This window comes from Oncorhynchus nerka, linkage group LG25 (genome assembly GCF_034236695.1).
Source record: "Oncorhynchus nerka isolate Pitt River linkage group LG25, Oner_Uvic_2.0, whole genome shotgun sequence".
In the NCBI taxonomy this organism is placed as follows: Eukaryota; Metazoa; Chordata; class Actinopteri; order Salmoniformes; family Salmonidae; genus Oncorhynchus; species Oncorhynchus nerka.
The window spans coordinates 968,982-987,225 of NC_088420.1; the positions used below are offsets into that span (position 1 = coordinate 968,982).

The window sequence follows — 18,244 nt, forward strand, 5'->3', positions numbered from 1 at the left end:
CTCTGATTGGGAACCATACCAGGCCAACATAGAAATAAAAAAACCTAGATCACCCACCCTAGTCACAGAGAATAGAAAGGCTCCATATGGTCAGGTCGTGACAGCCTGCCTGGCAGGCTTGGTCCAACAAAGCCAAAGCCCCCAGATGGATGAGCATAATATACAAGGAACTTCTCAATGCTGCTAATGAGTACCTTGACGACCTTGTACCTAGCCGGTGGGGATTCCGGTGGCAGTGCTGGCAACACTAGCTTCAGTAACTCATGGGGAGGGGGTCACACTCAGACAATCAGAGAGGGGGCAAATAATTATGGCCCTGGTGGCACATAATAATCAAAAGGTCTGATTGCTCAGAGATGCTTTGGGAAAAACAGGGGACCAGCGTGTGTGTGTTTCAGGGTAGAGGGGTGTATCTTAGCGCCATCAGCTAGGACTTGACATTGGTTAATCAAATCTCTGCCTCCTCAAACAGCTACAACTCTATATCCATTCACACCTCAAGTCTTCTCTTAAGTTGGGCTCAGGGATGGAACAACTGTTGAACGTCTGTGCCTGTGGATTTTTGTGGGGTGAAGGGTAGGGAGAGTGTGTGTGTGTGTGTGTGTGTGTGGTGTGTGTGTGTGTGTCCCACATCTGTTGCTAGGGTGAATGATGTTAGGGACAATACAGGATGAATCACAACAATGGTTTGTCAAAATACTAATTGCTTGACAAAAATGTAATATTTGTAATGCCAATCCTGGTTATAAGTAACAACCCTTCATATGAACTGACAACATTATTATGCATATTATTTGAATAATTGTGGAAATAAATACAGTACCACTCATAAGTTTGGACACACCTACTCATTCCAGGGTTTTTCTTTCCAACAAGTGCTCAGCATATCTGGGAACTACTTCAAGACTGTTGGGAAAGTATTCCAGGTGAAGCTGGTTGAGAGAATACCAAGAGTATGCTAAGCTGTTATCGAGGCAAAGGGTGGCTCCTTTGAAGACTCTAAATTCTGAAATATATTTTCAAATCAAATCAAATCAAAGTGTATTTGTCACGTGCGCCGAATACAACAGGTAGACCTTACAGTGAAATGCTTATTTACAGGCTCTAACCAATAGTGCAAAAAAAGGTATTAGGTGAACAATATGTAGGTAAAGAAGTAAAACAACAGTAAAAAGACAGGCTATATACAGTAGCGAGGCTATAACAGTAGCGAGGCTATAAAAGTAGCAAGGCTACATACAGACACCGGTTAGTCAGGCTGATTGAGGTTAGTCAGGCTGATTGAGGTAGTATGTACATGTAGATATGGTTAAAGTGACTATGCATATATGATGAACAGAGAGTAGCAGTAGCGTAGAAGAGGGGTTGGCGGGTGGCGGGACACAATGCAGATAGCCCGGATAGCATTGTGCGGGAGCACTGGTTGGTCGGGCCAATTGAGGTAGTATGTACATGAATGTATAGTTAAAGTGACTATGCATATATGATAAACAGAGAGTAGCAGCAGTGTAAAAAGAGGGGGGTGGGGGCGGCACACAATGCAAATAGTCTGGGTATCCATTTAATTAGCTGTTCAGGAGTCTTATGGCTTGGGGGTAAAAACTGTTGAGAAGCCATTTTGTCCTAGACTTGGCACTTGGAACTGCTTGATATGCGGTAGTAGAGGGAACAGTCTAAGACTGGGGTGGCTGGGTCTTTGACAATTTTCAGGGCTTTCTTCTGACACCGCCTGGTATATAGGTCCTGGATGGCAGGCAGCTTAGCCCCGGTGCTGTACTGGGCCGTACGCACTACCCTCTGTAGTGCCTTGAGGTCGGTGGCCGAGCAGTTGTCATACCAGGCAGTGATGCAATCAGTCAGGATGCTCTCGATGTTGCAGCTGTAGAACCTTTTGTGTATCTCAGGACCCATGCCAAATCATTTTAGTTTCCTGAGAGGGAATAGGCTTTGTCGTGCCCCCTTCACGACTGTCTTGGTGTGTTTGGACCATTCTAGTTTGTTGTTGATGTGGACACCAAGGAACTTGAAGCTCTCAACCTGCTCCACTACAGCCCAGTCAATGAGAATGGGGACGTGCTCGGTGCTCCTTTTCCTGTAGTCCACAAGATTTGTTGTTTAACACTTTTTTGGTTACCACATGATTCCATATTTCCTAGTTTTGATGTCTTCACTATTATTATACCATGTAGAAAATAGTCAAAATAAAGGAAAACCACTGGAATGAGGATGTGAATGAGAATGTGTCAAAACATGTGACTGGTAAGATGGCGCAGAAAGATATGGTCGCCTCGCTTCGAGTTCTTAGGAAACTTTATCTTATTTGTTTAATGTATTATTTCTTACATTGTTACTCCAGGAAATCTGAAGTCTTATTACATACAGCCGGGAAGAACTATTGGATATAAGAGCAACGTCAACTTTCCAACATTACGACCAGGATTACGACTTTCCCCAAGCGGATCCTCTGTTCGGACCACTACCCAGGACAATGGATCTGATCCCAGTAGGCGACCCAAAACAACGGCACCGCAGAAGGGGCAGACGGAGCAGTCTTCTGGTCAGGTTCCGTAGACGGGCACATTGCTCACCGCTCCCGAGTATACTACTCGCCAATGTCCAGTCTCATAACAACAAGGTAGACGAAATTTGAGCAAGGGTTGTCATCCAGAGAGACATCAGAGATTGTAACATTCTATGTTTCACGGAAACATGGCTCACTCGGGATACGTTATCGGAGTCAGTACTTCACGCATCACACCGACAGAAACAAACATCTCTCTGGTAAGAAGAAGGGCAGGGGTGTGTAATGTGTGTAATGCCTTATGATTAATGCGTCGTGGTGTGATCATAACAACATACAGGAACTCAAGTCCTTTTGTTCACTTGACCTAGAATTCCTTACAATTAAATGCCGGCCGCAATTCTCTTCGATTATAATCACAGCCATGCATGGACTTTCTGACGGGCTGCCCCCAGGTGGTGAGGGTAGCTAGATTACTTGTTGGTTATTACTGCATTGTCGGAACTAGAGGCACAAGCATTTCGCTACACTCGCACTAACATCTGCTAACCATGTGTATGTGACAAATAAAATTTGATTTGATTTGACAAAGGTGCGTTCTAAGCCCTCTCCTGTACTACCTGTTCACCCATGACTGTGTGGCCATGCGCCTCCAACTCACTCTTCAAGTTTGCACACGACACAACAGTAGTGGGCTTGATTACCAACAACGACGAGACGGCCTACAGGGAGGAGGTGAGGGCCCTCAGGGTGTGGTGTCAGGAAAAAAAACTCACACTCAACATCAACAAAACAAAGGAGATGATCGTGGACTTCAGGAAACAGCAGAGGGAGAACCCCCCTATCCACATCGATGGGACAGTAGTGGAGAAGGTGTAAAGCTTCAAGTTCCTCGGCGTACACATCACGGACAAACTGAAATGGTCCACCCACACAGACAGCGTGGTGAAGAAGGCGCAACAGCGTCTCTTCAACCTCAGGAGGCTGAAGAAATTTGGCTTGTCACCGAAAAAACTCACAAACTTTTACAGATGCACAATCAAGAGCATTACCGCCTGGTACGGCAACTGCTCCGACCACAACAGTAAGGTTCTCTAGGGGGTAGTGATGTCTGCCAAACGCTTCAACTACCTGCCCTCCAGGACACCTGCAGCACCTGATGTCACAGGAAGGCCAAAAAGATCAAGGACAACAACCACCCGAGCCACTGCCTGTTCACCCCACTATCATCTAGAAGGCGAGGTCAGTACAGGTGCATCAAAGCTGGGACCGAGAGACTGAAAAACAGCTTCTATCTCAAGGCCATCAGACTGTTTGTCACGTTCTGACCTTTATTTCCTTTGTTTTTATTTATTTAGTATGGTCAGGGCGTGAGTTGGGGTGGGCAGTCTATTTTTTGTTTTTCTAGGTTTTGGGTATTTCTATGTTTCGGCCTAGTATGGTTCTCAATCAGAGGCAGGTGTCATTGGTTGTCTCTGATTGAGAATCATACTTAGGTAGCCTGGGTTTCACTGTGTGTTTGTGGGTGATTGTTCCTGTCTCTGTGTTTTGCACCAGATAGGGCTGTTTTTGGTTTTCCACATTTATTGTTTTGTAGTGTTCATGTTTATCTGTTTTTATTAAACATGAATCAATATAACCACGCTGCGTTTTGGTCCTCCTCTCCTTCACCACAGGAAAATCCTTACACTGTTAAACAGCCACCACTAACATTGAGTGGCTGCTGTCAACATACTGACTCAAATCTCCAGCCACTTTAATAATTAAAAATTGGATGTAATAAATGTATCACTAGTCACTTTAAACAATTACACTTTATATCAATGTTTACATACCCTACATTACTCATCTCATATGTATATACTGTATTTTATATCATCTACTGCATCTTGCCAATGCCGTTTGGTCATCGCTCATCCATATATTTATATGTACATATTCTTATTCATCCCTTTACACTTGTGTGTATAAGGTAGTTGTTGTGAAATAGTTAGAGGTAGTTGAGATTACTTGTAAGATATTATATCAGTCCAACCCTATCTACTACTACTACTACATATATTATCCCAACCCTAACTACTACATATATTTTTAACCCTTATTTTACCAGGTAAGTTGACTGAGAACACATTCTCATTTACAGCAACGACCTGGGGAATAGTTACAGGGGAGAGGAGGGGGGATGAATGAGCCAATTGTAAACTGGGGATGATTAGGTGACCATGATGGTTTTGAGGGCCAGATTGGGAATTTAGCCAGGACACCGGGGTTAACACCCCTACTCTAATGATAAGGGCCATGGGATCTTTAATGACCAGAGAGTCAGGACACCTGTTTAACATCCCATCCATAAGACAGCACCCTACACAGGGCAGTGTTCCCAATCACTGCTCTGCAGTATTGGAATATTTTTTAGACCAGAGGAAAGGGTGCCTCCTACTGGCCATCCAAAACCACTTCCAGCAGCATCTGGTCTCCCATCTAGGGACCAACCAGGACCAACCCTGCTTAGCTTCAGAAGCAAGCCAGCAGTGGAATGCTGGGTGGTATGCTGCTGACCAGGACCAACCCTGCTTAGCTTCAGAGCCAAGCCAGCAGTGGTATGCAGGGTGGTATGCTGCTGACCAGGACCAACCCTGCTTAGCTTCAGAAGTAAGCCAGCAGTGGGATGCAAACAATTACTGCTTACTTTGGTCCTCATAATGAAAAGCCCAACACATTGTATTCCTCATACATAATGCCTTTATTGAAATGTTTCATCAAGTGCCATTTACACCATTCACATTATACGCTGTGAAACATCGGAAGCCATTCACTTTCAATGGAAGGGAAGCGAGAGAAACGGCGTGGGCGGGGGACCGTTGAGCGAAGCGAGCATGGTCGAGGGAGCTGAACAGGGCGGGATGCGATATCACGACGTGAGAGACTATTTGAAGTTCATCATAGCTTCCAACCCCTACTGGATTGACTGACGATGGCTGTTGATACGTAGCACTTGCTTGCTAGCTTGTTAGTACTCACATGAGGGTGAAGCTAGCGTGGTTAGGTGAGTGCCGCTTTTATAGTGTAATGACACAGCAGGGAGCAGGTCTCGAACCCTCGACATTCTAGGCATAAACCCAGGGTTGTTACACTACTCCCTCCTTTCAAAGACCGCGTCCTCGCGCTAGCTTGTGACTCTACGTCTTACAGGAACGCGCTCACCGGCCAAGCACACGCACTGTCGTGGATGGGAGGTCCAATCACTTCTGACACCAATGTAATGACCTGACTAGATCATAAGGCCAAGCACACACACTGTCGTGGATGGGAGGTCCAATCGCTTCTGACACCAATGTAATGACCTGACTAGATCATAAGGCCAAGCACACGCACTGTCGTGGATGGGAGGTCCAATCACTTCAGACACCAATATAATGACCTGACTAGATCATAAAGGAACAATTGTCCAGACAGAGGATTGAGTTTACGAATTGACGGTATAGTAACCCAACTTTACACAGGCTACTGTTTGGCCGTTGCCCACGCCAAATCAATTAAAGATAAATACAAACCAACCGTGACCTTCTCTTGTGAAGCCCAGACATAAGAGAGAGAGAACAATGGCTGAACCTGGTCTTAACTTCCAATGCTCCACCCCCCTGCCCCGCCCCCTGCCCCGCCCCCTGCCCAACCCCCCCTCCACGCCTCTCCACCAACCGCCAGGATGCCCAGCATCAGAACATTCCAGGCATTCCCGTGATTGGCAGATAGCAGGTTGATTGGCATGTCGGACCCCGCGAACCCACTAATAGCCTAACACATAACACCCCGCTGTCTGTGCGGGTCACTACAATCCTATAAACTGACGGTCTCTATATACACTACCGTTCAAAAGTTTGGGGTCACTTAGAAAAGTCCTTGTTTTTCAAAGAAAAGCTCATTTTTTTCCACTAAAATAACATAAAATTGATAAGAAATACAGTGTAGATGTTGTTAATGTTGTAAATTACTATTGTAGCTGGAAACGGCTGATTTTTATGGAATATCTACATAGGCGTACAGAGGCCCATTATCAGCAACCACCACTCCTGTGTTCCAATGGCACGTTGTGTTAGCTAATCCAAGTACAGAGGCCCCATTATCAGCAACCATCACTCCTGTGTTCCAATGGCACGTTGTGTTAGCTAATCCAAGTACAGAGGCCCATTATCAGCAACCATCACTCCTGTGTTCCAATGGCACGTTGTGTTAGCTAATCCAAGTACAGAGGCCCATTATCAGCAACCATCACTCCTGTGTTCCAATGGCACGTTGTGTTAGCTAATCCACGTACAGAGGCCCCATTATCAGCAACCATCACTCCTGTGTTCCAATGGCACGTTGTGTTAGCTAATCCACGTACAGAGGCCCCATTATCAGCAACCATCACTCCTGTGTTCCAATGGCACGTTGTGTTAGCTAATCCAAGTACAGAGGCCCCATTATCAGCAACCATCACTCCTGTGTTCCAATGGCACGTTGTGTTCGCTAATCCAAGTACAGAGGCCCATTATCAGCAACCATCACTCCTGTGTTCCAATGGCACGTTGTGTTCGCTAATCCAAGTACAGAGGCCCCATTATCAGCAACCATCACTCCTGTGTTCCAATGGCACGTTGTGTTAGCTAATCCAAGTACAGAGGCCCCATTATCAGCAACCATCACTCCTGTGTTCCAATGGCACGTTGTGTTAGCTAATCCAAGTACAGAGGCCCCATTATCAGCAACCATCACTCCTGTGTTCCAATGGCACGTTGTGTTAGCTAATCCACGTTTATCATATATATTGTTATAGCATTATGTATTTTTTTTACCCCTTTTTCCCCCCAATTTCGCAAGAGGACAAGTACGTTAGAGTGTCTAGTTTGAGAAACATACGCTTCAAAAGTCCTCAACTGGCAGCTTTATGAAATAGTACCCACAAAACACCAGTCTCAACGTCAACAGTGAAGAGGCGACTCTGGGATGCTGGCCTTCTAAGCAGAGATGCAAAGAAAAAGCCATATCTCAGACTGGCCAATAAAAATAACATATTAAGATGAGCAAAAGAACACAGACACTGGGGAGGAAGTAGAAGGCCAGCATCCCGGAGTCGCCTCTTCACTGTTGAAGTTGAAACGGGTGTTTTGATGTTATTTTAATGGACAAAAAAATAGCTTTTCTTTAAAAAACAAGGACATTTCTAAGTGACCCAAAACTTTTGAATGGTAGTGTAGCTCTATAGACCCTGGGTGTGTCTGAAGAAACACCCTGTCTATTCCCTATATAGCTCTATAGACCCTGGTCAAAAGTAGACCACTATATAGGGAATAGGGAGCCATTTGGAACACAGCCCTTGTTGACTTGATGGCAGGTTGGTGCTGCTGTGCTGTCGAGTTTGAGGACAGCCTGCCTTTATGGCCCTGAGGGCAGAAATCTGATCGAGTGGTTGTGCCGGTTGCCCTCCCAGACCAGTCCAACCAGGCAGGCAGCACCAGGCTGCTACACACAGGAATGTGACCCAGGATAGATGGAAACTAGGCCATGCCACACACTCTGGGATTCAATGATAGCACATCTGGGTCATCAAATACAGAGAATGTTGATTATTTATTTTATGTATTCATTTTTTATTTCACCTTTATTTAACCAGGTAGGCTAGTTGAGAACACCTTTATTTAACCAGGTAGGCTAGTTGAGAACACCTTTATTTAACCAGGTAGGCAAGTTGAGAACATCTTTATTTAACCAGGTAGGCCAGTTGAGAACACCTTTATTTAACCAGGTAGGCTAGTTGAGAACACCTTTATTTAACCAGGTAGGCCAGTTGAGAACACCTTTATTTAACCAGGTAGGCTAGTTGAGAACACCTTTATTTAACCAGCTAAGCTAGTTGAGAACAAGTTCTCATTTACAACTGCGACCTGGCCAAGATAAAGCAAAGCAGTTCGACACATACAACAACACAGAGTTACACATGGAGTAAAACAAACATACAGTCAATAATACAGTATAAACAAGTCTATATACAATGTGAGATAAGGGAGGTAAAGGCAAAAAAAAGGCCATGGTGGCAAAGTAAATACAATATAGCAAGTAAAACACTGGAATGGTAGATTTGCACTGGAAGAATGTGCAAAGTAGAGAGAGAAATAATGGGGTGCAAAGGAGCAAAATAAATAAATAAATAAAATAAAATAAATAAATACAGTTGGGAAAGAGGTAGTTGTTTGGGCTAAATTATAGGTGGGCTATGTACAGGTGCAGTAATCTGTGAGCTGCTCTGACAGCTGGTGCTTAAAGCTAGTGAGGGAGATAAGTGTTTCCAGTTTCAGAGATTTGTGTAGTTCGTTCCAGTCATTGGCAGCAGAGAACTGGAAGGAGAGGCGGCCAAAGAAAGAATTGGTTTTGGGGGTGACCAGAGAGATATACCTGCTGGAGCGCGTGCTACAGGTGAGTGATGCTATGGTGACCAGCGAGCTGAGATAAGGGGGGACTTTACCTAGCAGGGTCTTGTAGATGACATGGAGCCAGTGGGTTTGGCGACGAGTATGAAGCGAGGGCCAGCCAAAGAGAGCGTACAGGTCGCAATGGTGGGTAGTATATGGGGCTTTGGTGACAAAACAGATGGCACTGTGATAGACTGCATCCAATTTGTTGAGTTGGGTATTGGAGGCTATTTTGTAAATGACATCGCCGAAGTCGAGGATTGGTAGGATGGTCAGTTTTACAAGGGTATGTTTGGCAGCATGAGTGAAGGATGCTTTGTTGCGAAATAGGAAGCCAATTCTAGATTTTTGGATTGGAGATGTTTGATGTGGGTCTGGAAGGAGAGTTTACAGTCTAACCAGACACCTAAGTATTTGTAGTTGTCAGAGCCGTCCGGAGTAGTGATGTTGGACAGGCGGGCAGGTGCAGGCAGCGATCGGTTGAAGAGCATGCATTTAGTTTTACTTGTATTCAAGAGCAATTGGAGGCCATGGAAGGAAGCTTGCCTGGAGGGTTGTTAACACAGTGTCCAAAGAAGGGCCAGAAGTATACAGAATGGTGTCGTCTGCGTAGAAGTGGATCAGAGCAGCAAGAGCGACATCATTGCTGTATACAGAGAAGAGAGTCGGTCCAAGAATTGAACCCTGTGGCACCCCCATAGAGACTGCCAGAGGTCCGGACAGCAGACCCTCCGATTTGACACACTGAACACTATCAGAGAAGTAGTTGGTGAACCAGGCGAGGCAATCATTTGAGAAACCAAGGCTGTCGAGTCTGCCGATGAGAATGTGGTGATTGACAGAGTCGAAGGCCTTGGCCAGATCAATGAATACGGCTGCACAGTAATGTTTCTTATCGATGGCGGTTAAGATATCGTTTAGGACCTTGAGCGTGGCTGAGGTGCAACCATGACCAGCTCTGAAACCAGATTGCATAGCAGAGAAGGTATGGTGAGATTTGAAATGGTCGGTAATCTGTTTGTTGACTTGGCTTTCGAAGACCTTAGAAAGGCAGGGTAGGATAGATATAGGTCTGTAGCAGTTTGGGTCAAGAGTGTCCCCCCCTTTGAAGAGGGGGATGACCGCAGCTGCTTTCCAATCTTTGGGAATCTCAGACGACACAAAAGAGAGGTTGAACAGGCTAGTAATAGGGGTGGCAACAATTTCGGCAGATAATTTTAGAAACAGAGGGTCCAGATTGTCTAGCCCGGGTGATTTGTAGGGATCCAGATTTTGCAGCTCTTTCAGAACATCAGCTGACTGGATTTGGGAGAAGGAGAAATGGGGGAGGCTTGGGCGAGTTGCTGTGGGGGGGTGCAGTGCTGTTGACCGGGGTAGGAGTAGCCAGGTGGAAAGCATGGCCAGCCGTAGAAAAATGCTTATTGAAATTCTCAATTATGGTGGATTTATCAGTGGTGACAGTGTTTCCTATCTTCAGTGCAGTGGGCAGCTGGGAGGAGGTGTTCTTAACCTCCATGGACTTTACAGTGTCCCAGAACTTTTTTGAGTTCGTGTTGCAGGAAGCAAATTTCTGCTTGAAAAAGCTAGCCTTGGCTTTTCTAACTGCCTGTGTATAAAGGTTATGTTAAACATAAACATACTGGTAATACAACGTTAATTTGAAAATAGTGTAAAAACAGTATCATGTAATGGCAAAGCACTAGAATACTCTCATAACATCTATAAACAGTCATAGTCAAGAAATGCTATCTATAATACACAATCCCAATCTCAACATCTTTGATAACACTCAAAAGTAGGTTTACTGTTATCAACGTTTAAAGCATTGCATTATTTAATACATACACTAGATGGGGGGCTTGTACTCCATGTAATGTTGTAGTCGTCCGTGTAGTCCGGAAGTAAAGAGTTCCCCGCCCTGGTTGCAATTACACAGCGCCCGCCAGTATCCCAAGATTCCGCTGTTTCTGCTTTTACGTCGCGGATTCCAGAGTGGGTACTGGAGGCATGTGGTGTGTTGGTCGTCACTAGTTACCACAGCCATAAAGTCATTATTATGGCCAAAACGAGCCTATTTCTACAAGTTATATCCTTAAATCTGTTTTTAAACCTAACCACACTGCTGACATGGTTAACCTTTAAATTAAGACCAAAAAGGGAATTTTTTTTATTTTAAAAAACGATATATAGCCAATTTTGACTTTGTGGTTGGGGTAACTAGTGACAACTGGTGCGTGTTCTGCTCGCTTCTGTCCATTATATTGTGGATGATGGCCGCTTCGAAGCCTGTCGAGTCGCAGTCGGGGAGCGGTTTCCCCCGCTGGCAGCTGGCCCTCCTGGTCGGAACCCCCATAGTGCTGGGTGTAGGAGCCGTTTACCTGTGGAAACGAAACAAGACGAAGGACACACCGGGGAAAAGCAATGGGGAACGGACAACTCCAGAAGGTAGCGCCAACCCCGTCCAGGGCCAAGGAGCCCGTTGCGAGCAGAAGGACATGGTATGACTCTCAACCACTCCTAGATATCACTCTGTCGTACAGCTTTCTGGCGTACAGGGGTACGATAACAATATCATTTTTTATCTGGAGTATGATTTTATCAATACCGAAATACATTCAAGGGCACAGGTCGCACCAGCATTTAGTGGTTGGCTGGTAAAAGGTTTACAATTTAGTTTACTCATTTAGAAAATGTCGCCACAGACAGGCATGTATTACCGTTCCTATCCACAGCAGTATTTAGCGTGACCAAAAACACGTCTGTGCTTAATAACTAGCTAGTTCTTAAAACGGGGGCAGGCTAGACATTTTAGGTTAGGTGAGTTGCCAAACTAGCTTTGTTACTGTTGGCTAGTTATCTTGCCAGAAGTTACCGACCCCAACCGTTCATGGTTAGCCACATTTTTTATTTCACCTTTATTTAACCAGGTAGGCTAGTTGAGAACACCTTTATTTAACCAGGTAGGCTAGTTGAGAACACCTTTATTTAACCAGGTAGGCTAGTTGAGAACACCTTTATTTAACCAGGTAGGCTAGTTGAGAACACCTTTATTTAACCAGGTAGGCTAGTTGAGAACACCTTTATTTAACCAGGTAGGCTAGTTGAGAACACCTTTATTTAACCAGGTAGGCTAGTTGAGAACACCTTTATTTAACCAGGTAGGCTAGTTGAGAACACCTTTATTTAACCAGGTAGGCTAGTTGAGAACACCTTTATTTAACCAGGTAGGCTAGTTGAGAACACCTTCATTTAACCAGGTAGGCCAGTTGAGAACACCTTTATTTAACCAGGTAGGCTAGTTGAGAACACCTTTATTTAACCAGGTAGGCTAGTTGAGAACACCTTTATTTAACCAGGTAGGCTAGTTGAGAACACCTTTATTTAACCAGGTAGGCTAGTTGAGAACACCTTCATTTAACCAGGTAGGCTAGTTGAGAACACCTTTATTTAACCAGGTAGGCTAGTTGAGAACACCTTTATTTAACCAGGTAGGCCAGTTGAGAACACCTTTATTTAACCAGGTAGGCTAGTTGAGAACACCTTTATTTAACCAGGTAGGCTAGTTGAGAACACCTTTATTTAACCAGGTAGGCTAGTTGAGAACACCTTTATTTAACCAGGTAGGCTAGTTGAGAACACCTTTATTTAACCAGGTAGGCTAGTTGAGAACACCTTTATTTAACCAGGTAGGCTAGTTGAGAACACCTTTATTTAACCAGGTAGGCTAGTTGAGAACACCTTTATTTAACCAGGTAGGCTAGTTGAGAACACCTTTATTTAACCAGGTAGGCTAGTTGAGAACACCTTTATTTAACCAGGTAGGCTAGTTGAGAACAAGTTCCCATTTACAACTGTGACCTGACCAAGATAAAGCATAGCAGTGCAGCACAAACAACACAGAGTTACACAGGGAGTAAAACAACAACACAGAGTTACACAGGGAGTAAAACAACAACACAGAGTTACACAGGGAGTAAAACAAACATACAGTCAATAATACAATAGAAAAAGTCTATAAACAGTGTGTGTAAATGAGGTGAGATAAGGGAGGTGAGGGAATAAATAGGCCATGATGGTGAAGTAATTACAATATACCAATTAAACACTGGAGTGATAGATGTGCAGAAGATGAATGTGCAAGTAGAGATACTGGTGTGCAAAGGAGCAAGATGAATAAATAAATACAATATGAGGATGAGGTAGTTGGATGGGCTGTTTACAGATGGGCTGTGTACAGGTGCAGTGATCTGTGAGCTGCTCTGACAGCTGATGCTTAAAGTTAGTGAGGGAGATGTGAGTCTCCAGCTTCAGGGATTTTTGCAGTTTGTTCCAGTCATTGGCAGCAGAGAACTGGAAGGAAAGGCGGCCAAACGAGGTGTTGGCTTTGGGGATGACCAGTGAGATATGCCTGCTAGAGTGCGTGCTACAGGTAGGTGCTGCTATGGTGACCAGTGAGCTGAGATAAGGCGGTGCTTTACCTAGCAAAGACTTGTAGGTTACCTGGAGCCAGTGGGTTTGGCGACGAATATGTAGTGAGGGGCAGCCAACGAGAACGTACAGGTCGCAATGGTGGGTAGTGTATGGGGCTTTGGTGACAATACGGATGGCACTGTGATAAACTGCATCCAATTTACTGAGTAGAGTGTTGGAGGCTATTTTGTAAATGACATCGCCAAAGTCGAGGATCGGTAGGATGGTCAGTTTTACGAGGGTATGTTTGGCAGCATTGAGTGAAGGATGCTTTGTTGCGAAATAGGAAGAGTTGAGTCACGTGCACACAATAATGTGATTATTGTGGATAGTCAGGTTAATATAATAGACCATCGCTAATCAATATATACGTTCTACCACAATGACCATGTTATTTTTGCGAGTTTGGACAGATCAAGTTTGTATGTGAAAACTATATATAAAGATGCATACTGGATAAGATCTGCTAAATTACTAACATGTCAACTGTGAACCAACTGTATTTAATTTAGGGGAATGTCAAATACACATGAAACATTCATGGTCATTTAGCTAGCTTGCCATTTAATAGCTCATTTGTCCTGGTAGATGAACATTGGTTTGTTATTCTACCTGAAATGCATATGGTCCTTTTTTGTTGTTGCTGGATCTTTGTTGAACTTTGACCGGGAGGCTCGGCATCTAGCAATCCTGTTCTGAACCATTGCATTCTAACAGTATAACAAATACAGGGCGTTCTAACAGTATAACAAATACAGGGCATTCTAACAGTATAACAAATACAGGGCGTTCTAACAGTATAACAAATACAGGGCGTTCTAACAGTATAACAAATACAGGGCGTTCTAACAGTATAACAAATACAGGGCATTCTAACGGTATAACAAATACAGGGCATTCTAACAGTATAACAAATACAGGGCATTCTAACGGTATAACAAATACAGGACGTTCTAACGGTATAACAAATACAGGGCGTTCTAACAGTATAACAAATACAGGGCGTTCTAACAGTATAACAAATACAGGGCATTCTAACAGTATAACAAATACAGGGCGTTCTAACAGTATAACAAATACAGGGCGTTCTAACAGTATAACAAATACAGGGCGTTCTAACAGTATAACAAATACAGGGCGTTCTAACAGTATAACAAATACAGGGCGTTCTAACAGTATAACAAATACAGGGCATTCTCCTCAGTATAACAAATACAGGGCGTTCTAACAGTATAACAAATACAGGGCGTTCTAACAGTATAACAAATACAGGGCGTTCTAACAGTATAACAAATACAGGGCGTTCTAACAGTATAACAAATACAGGGCATTCTCCTCAGTATAACAAATACAGGGCGTTCTAACAGTATAACAAATACAGGGCATTCTAACAGTATAACAAATACAGGGCGTTCTAACAGTATAACAAATACAGGGCGTTCTAACAGTATAACAAATACAGGGCGTTCTAACGGTATAACAAATACAGGGCATTCTAACAGTATAAACAGGGCGTTCTAACATATAACAAATACAGGGCGTTCTAACAGTATAACAAATACAGGGCGTTCTAACAGTATAACAAATACAGGGCGTTCTAACAGTATAACAAATACAGGGCGTTCTAACAGTATAACAAATACAGGGCGTTCTAACAGTATAACAAATACAGGGCGTTCTAACAGTATAACAAATACAGGGCGTTCTAACAGTATAACAAATACAGGGCGTTCTAACGGTATAACAAATACAGGGTGTTCTAACGGTATAACAAATACAGGGCGTTCGGTATAACAAATACAGGGCGTTCTAACGGTATAACAAATACAGGGCGTTCTAACGGTATAACAAATACAGGGCGTTCTAACAGTATAACAAATACAGGGTTCTAACAGTATTCTAACAGTATAACAAATACAGGGCGTTCTAACAGTATAACAAATACAGGGCGTTCTAACAGTATAACAAATACAGGGCGTTCTAACGGTATAACAAATACAGGGCGTTCTAACGGTATAACAAATACAGGGCGTTCTAACGGTATAACAAATACAGGGCGTTCTAACGGTATAACAAATACAGGGCGTTCTAACGGTATAACAAATACAGGGCGTTCTAACGGTATAACAAATACAGGGCGTTCTAACAGTATAACAAATACAGGGCGTTCTAACAGTATAACAAATACAGGGCGTTCTAACAGTATAACAAATACAGGGCGTTCTAACAGTATAACAAATACAGGGCGTTCTAACAGTATAACAAATACAGGGCGTTCTAACAGTATAACAAATACAGGGCGTTCTAACAGTATAACAAATACAGGGCGTTCTAACAGTATAACAAATACAGGGCGTTCTAACAGTATAACAAATACAGGGCGTTCTAACGGTATAACAAATACAGGGCGTTCTAACGGTATAACAAATACAGGGCGTTCTAACGGTATAACAAATACAGGGCGTTCTAACAGTATAACAAATACAGGGCGTTCTAACAGTATAACAAATACAGGGCGTTCTAACAGTATAACAAATACAGGGCGTTCTAACAGTATAACAAATACAGGGCGTTCTAACAGTATAACAAATACAGGGCGTTCTAACAGTATTCAGACCCCTTGACTTTTTACTATTTTTTTTTATGTTACAGCCTTATTCTAAAATTGATTAAATCATTTTTCTCCTCATCAATCTACACACAATACCCCATAATGACATCACAATACCCCATAATGACATCACAATACCCCATAATGACATCACAATACCCCATAATGACATCACAATACTCCATAATGACATCACAATACCCCATAATGACAAAGCAAAAACAGTAAAAAATAAAAAAAAGTTTGGTAATTAATCAAAATAAATCCAACTGAAATATTACATTTACATAAGTATTCAGACCCTTTACTCAGTTCTTTGTGGAAGCACTTTTGGCTGTGATTACAGCCTCAAGTCTTCTTTGGTATGACGGTACAAGCTTGACACACCTGTATTTGGGGACTTTCTTCCATTCTTCTCTGCAGAACCTCTCAAGCTCCGTCAGGTTGGATGGGGAGCATTGCTGCACAGCTATTTTAGGTCTTTCCAGAGATGTTAGACCGGGTTCAAGTCCGGGGTCTGGCTGGGCCACTCAAGCACATTCAGAGACTTGTCCCGAGATTGCTCCTGCGTTATCTTGGCTGTGTGCTTAGGGTCATTGTCCTGTTGTAAGGTGAACCTTCGCCCCAGTCTGAGGTCCTGAGCTCTCTGGAGCAGGTTTTCATTATTGTATTTCAGGTTTTTTTTTGCAATACATTTCTAAAAACCTGTTTTTGCTTTGTCCTTATGGGGTGTTGTGTGTGGAGTTGTTTTTATTTAATACATTTTAGAATAAGGCTGTAATGTAACAATGTGGAACAAGTCTAGAGGTCTGAATACTTTCCGAAGGCACTATATGCCTTATATATATATTTTGGTTGTGTTGCTGAAGGGTTTTAGGTATTTGAATTAATTTGTTACTGTAGGCTGTAGGGTAAATCTATTTATTTAATTTAAACTTTATTTGACTAGGCAAGTCAGTTAAGAACACATTCTTATTTTCAATGACGGCCTAGGAACAGTGGGTTAACTGGTCTAGGAACAGTGGGTTAACTGGTCTAGGAACAGTGGGTTAACTGGTCTAGGAACAGTGGGTTAACTGGTCTAGGAACAGTGGGTTGACTGGTCTAGGAACAGTGGGTTGGGTTGTTAACTGGTCTAGGAACAGTGGGTTGACTGGTCTAGGAACAGTGGGTTGACTGGTCTAGGAACAGTGGGTTGACTGGTCTAGGAACAGTGGGTTGACTGGTCTAGGAACAGTGGGTTGACTGGTCTAGGAACAGTGGGTTGACTGGTCTAGGAACAGTGGGTTAACTGGTCTAGGAACAGTGGGTTAACTGGTCTAGGAACAGTGGGTTAACTGGTCTAGGAACAGTGGGTTAACTGGTCTAGGAACAGTGGGTTGACTGGTCTAGGAACAGTGGGTTGACTGGTCTAGGAACAGTGGGTTGACTGGTCTAGGAACAGTGGGTTAACTGGTCTAGGAACAGTGGGTTGACTGGTCTAGGAACAGTGGGTTGACTGGTCTAGGAACAGTGGGTTGACTGGTCTAGGAACAGTGGGTTAACTGCCTGTTCAATAACGGTCTACACCAGCCAAACCCTAACGAGAATGACGCTGGGCCAATTGTGTGTCGTCCTAGGCGACTCCCGATCACGGCCGGTTGTGATACAGCCCAGGATCGAACCAGGGTCTGTAGTGACGCCTCTAGCACTGTGAATCAGTGACTTAGACCGCTGCTCCACTCGGGAGCCCTATTAATTCAATCACTACATGGCTATGTACAGGGAGTACCAGGTAATAACATGGCTATATACGGGGAGTACCAGGTAATAACATGGCTATATACAGGGAGTACCAGGTAATAACATGGCTATATACAGGGAGTACCAGGTAATAACATGGCTATATACAGGGAGTACCAGGTAATAACATGGTTATATACGGGGAGTACCAGGTAATAACATGGCTATATACAGGGGGTACCAGGTAATAACATGGCTATATACAGGGGGTACCAGGTAATAACATGGTTATATACAGGGGGTACCAGGTAATAACATGGTTATATACAGGGGGTACCAGGTAATAACATGGTTATATACAGGGGGTACCAGGTAATAACATGGTTATATACGGGGAGTACCAGGTAATAACATGGTTATATACGGGGAGTACCAGGTAATAACATGGTTATATACGGGGAGTACCAGGTA

General features: G+C 43.6%; 1 protein-coding gene across 1 annotated transcript in view; it reads left to right on the top strand.

Moving 5' to 3' along the window:
• The first annotated feature begins 10,965 nt into the window (after nucleotides 1-10,965).
• LOC115126151 (mitochondrial import receptor subunit TOM70-like) overlaps nucleotides 10,966-18,244 on the top strand; it is an 80,141-nt gene continuing 72,862 nt past the window's right edge. The window contains exon 1 of the mRNA XM_065009459.1: nucleotides 10,966-11,468. Coding sequence (XP_064865531.1) covers nucleotides 11,238-11,468 — 231 coding nt within the window. The 5' untranslated portion in view covers nucleotides 10,966-11,237. The remainder of the gene's footprint in view (nucleotides 11,469-18,244) is intronic.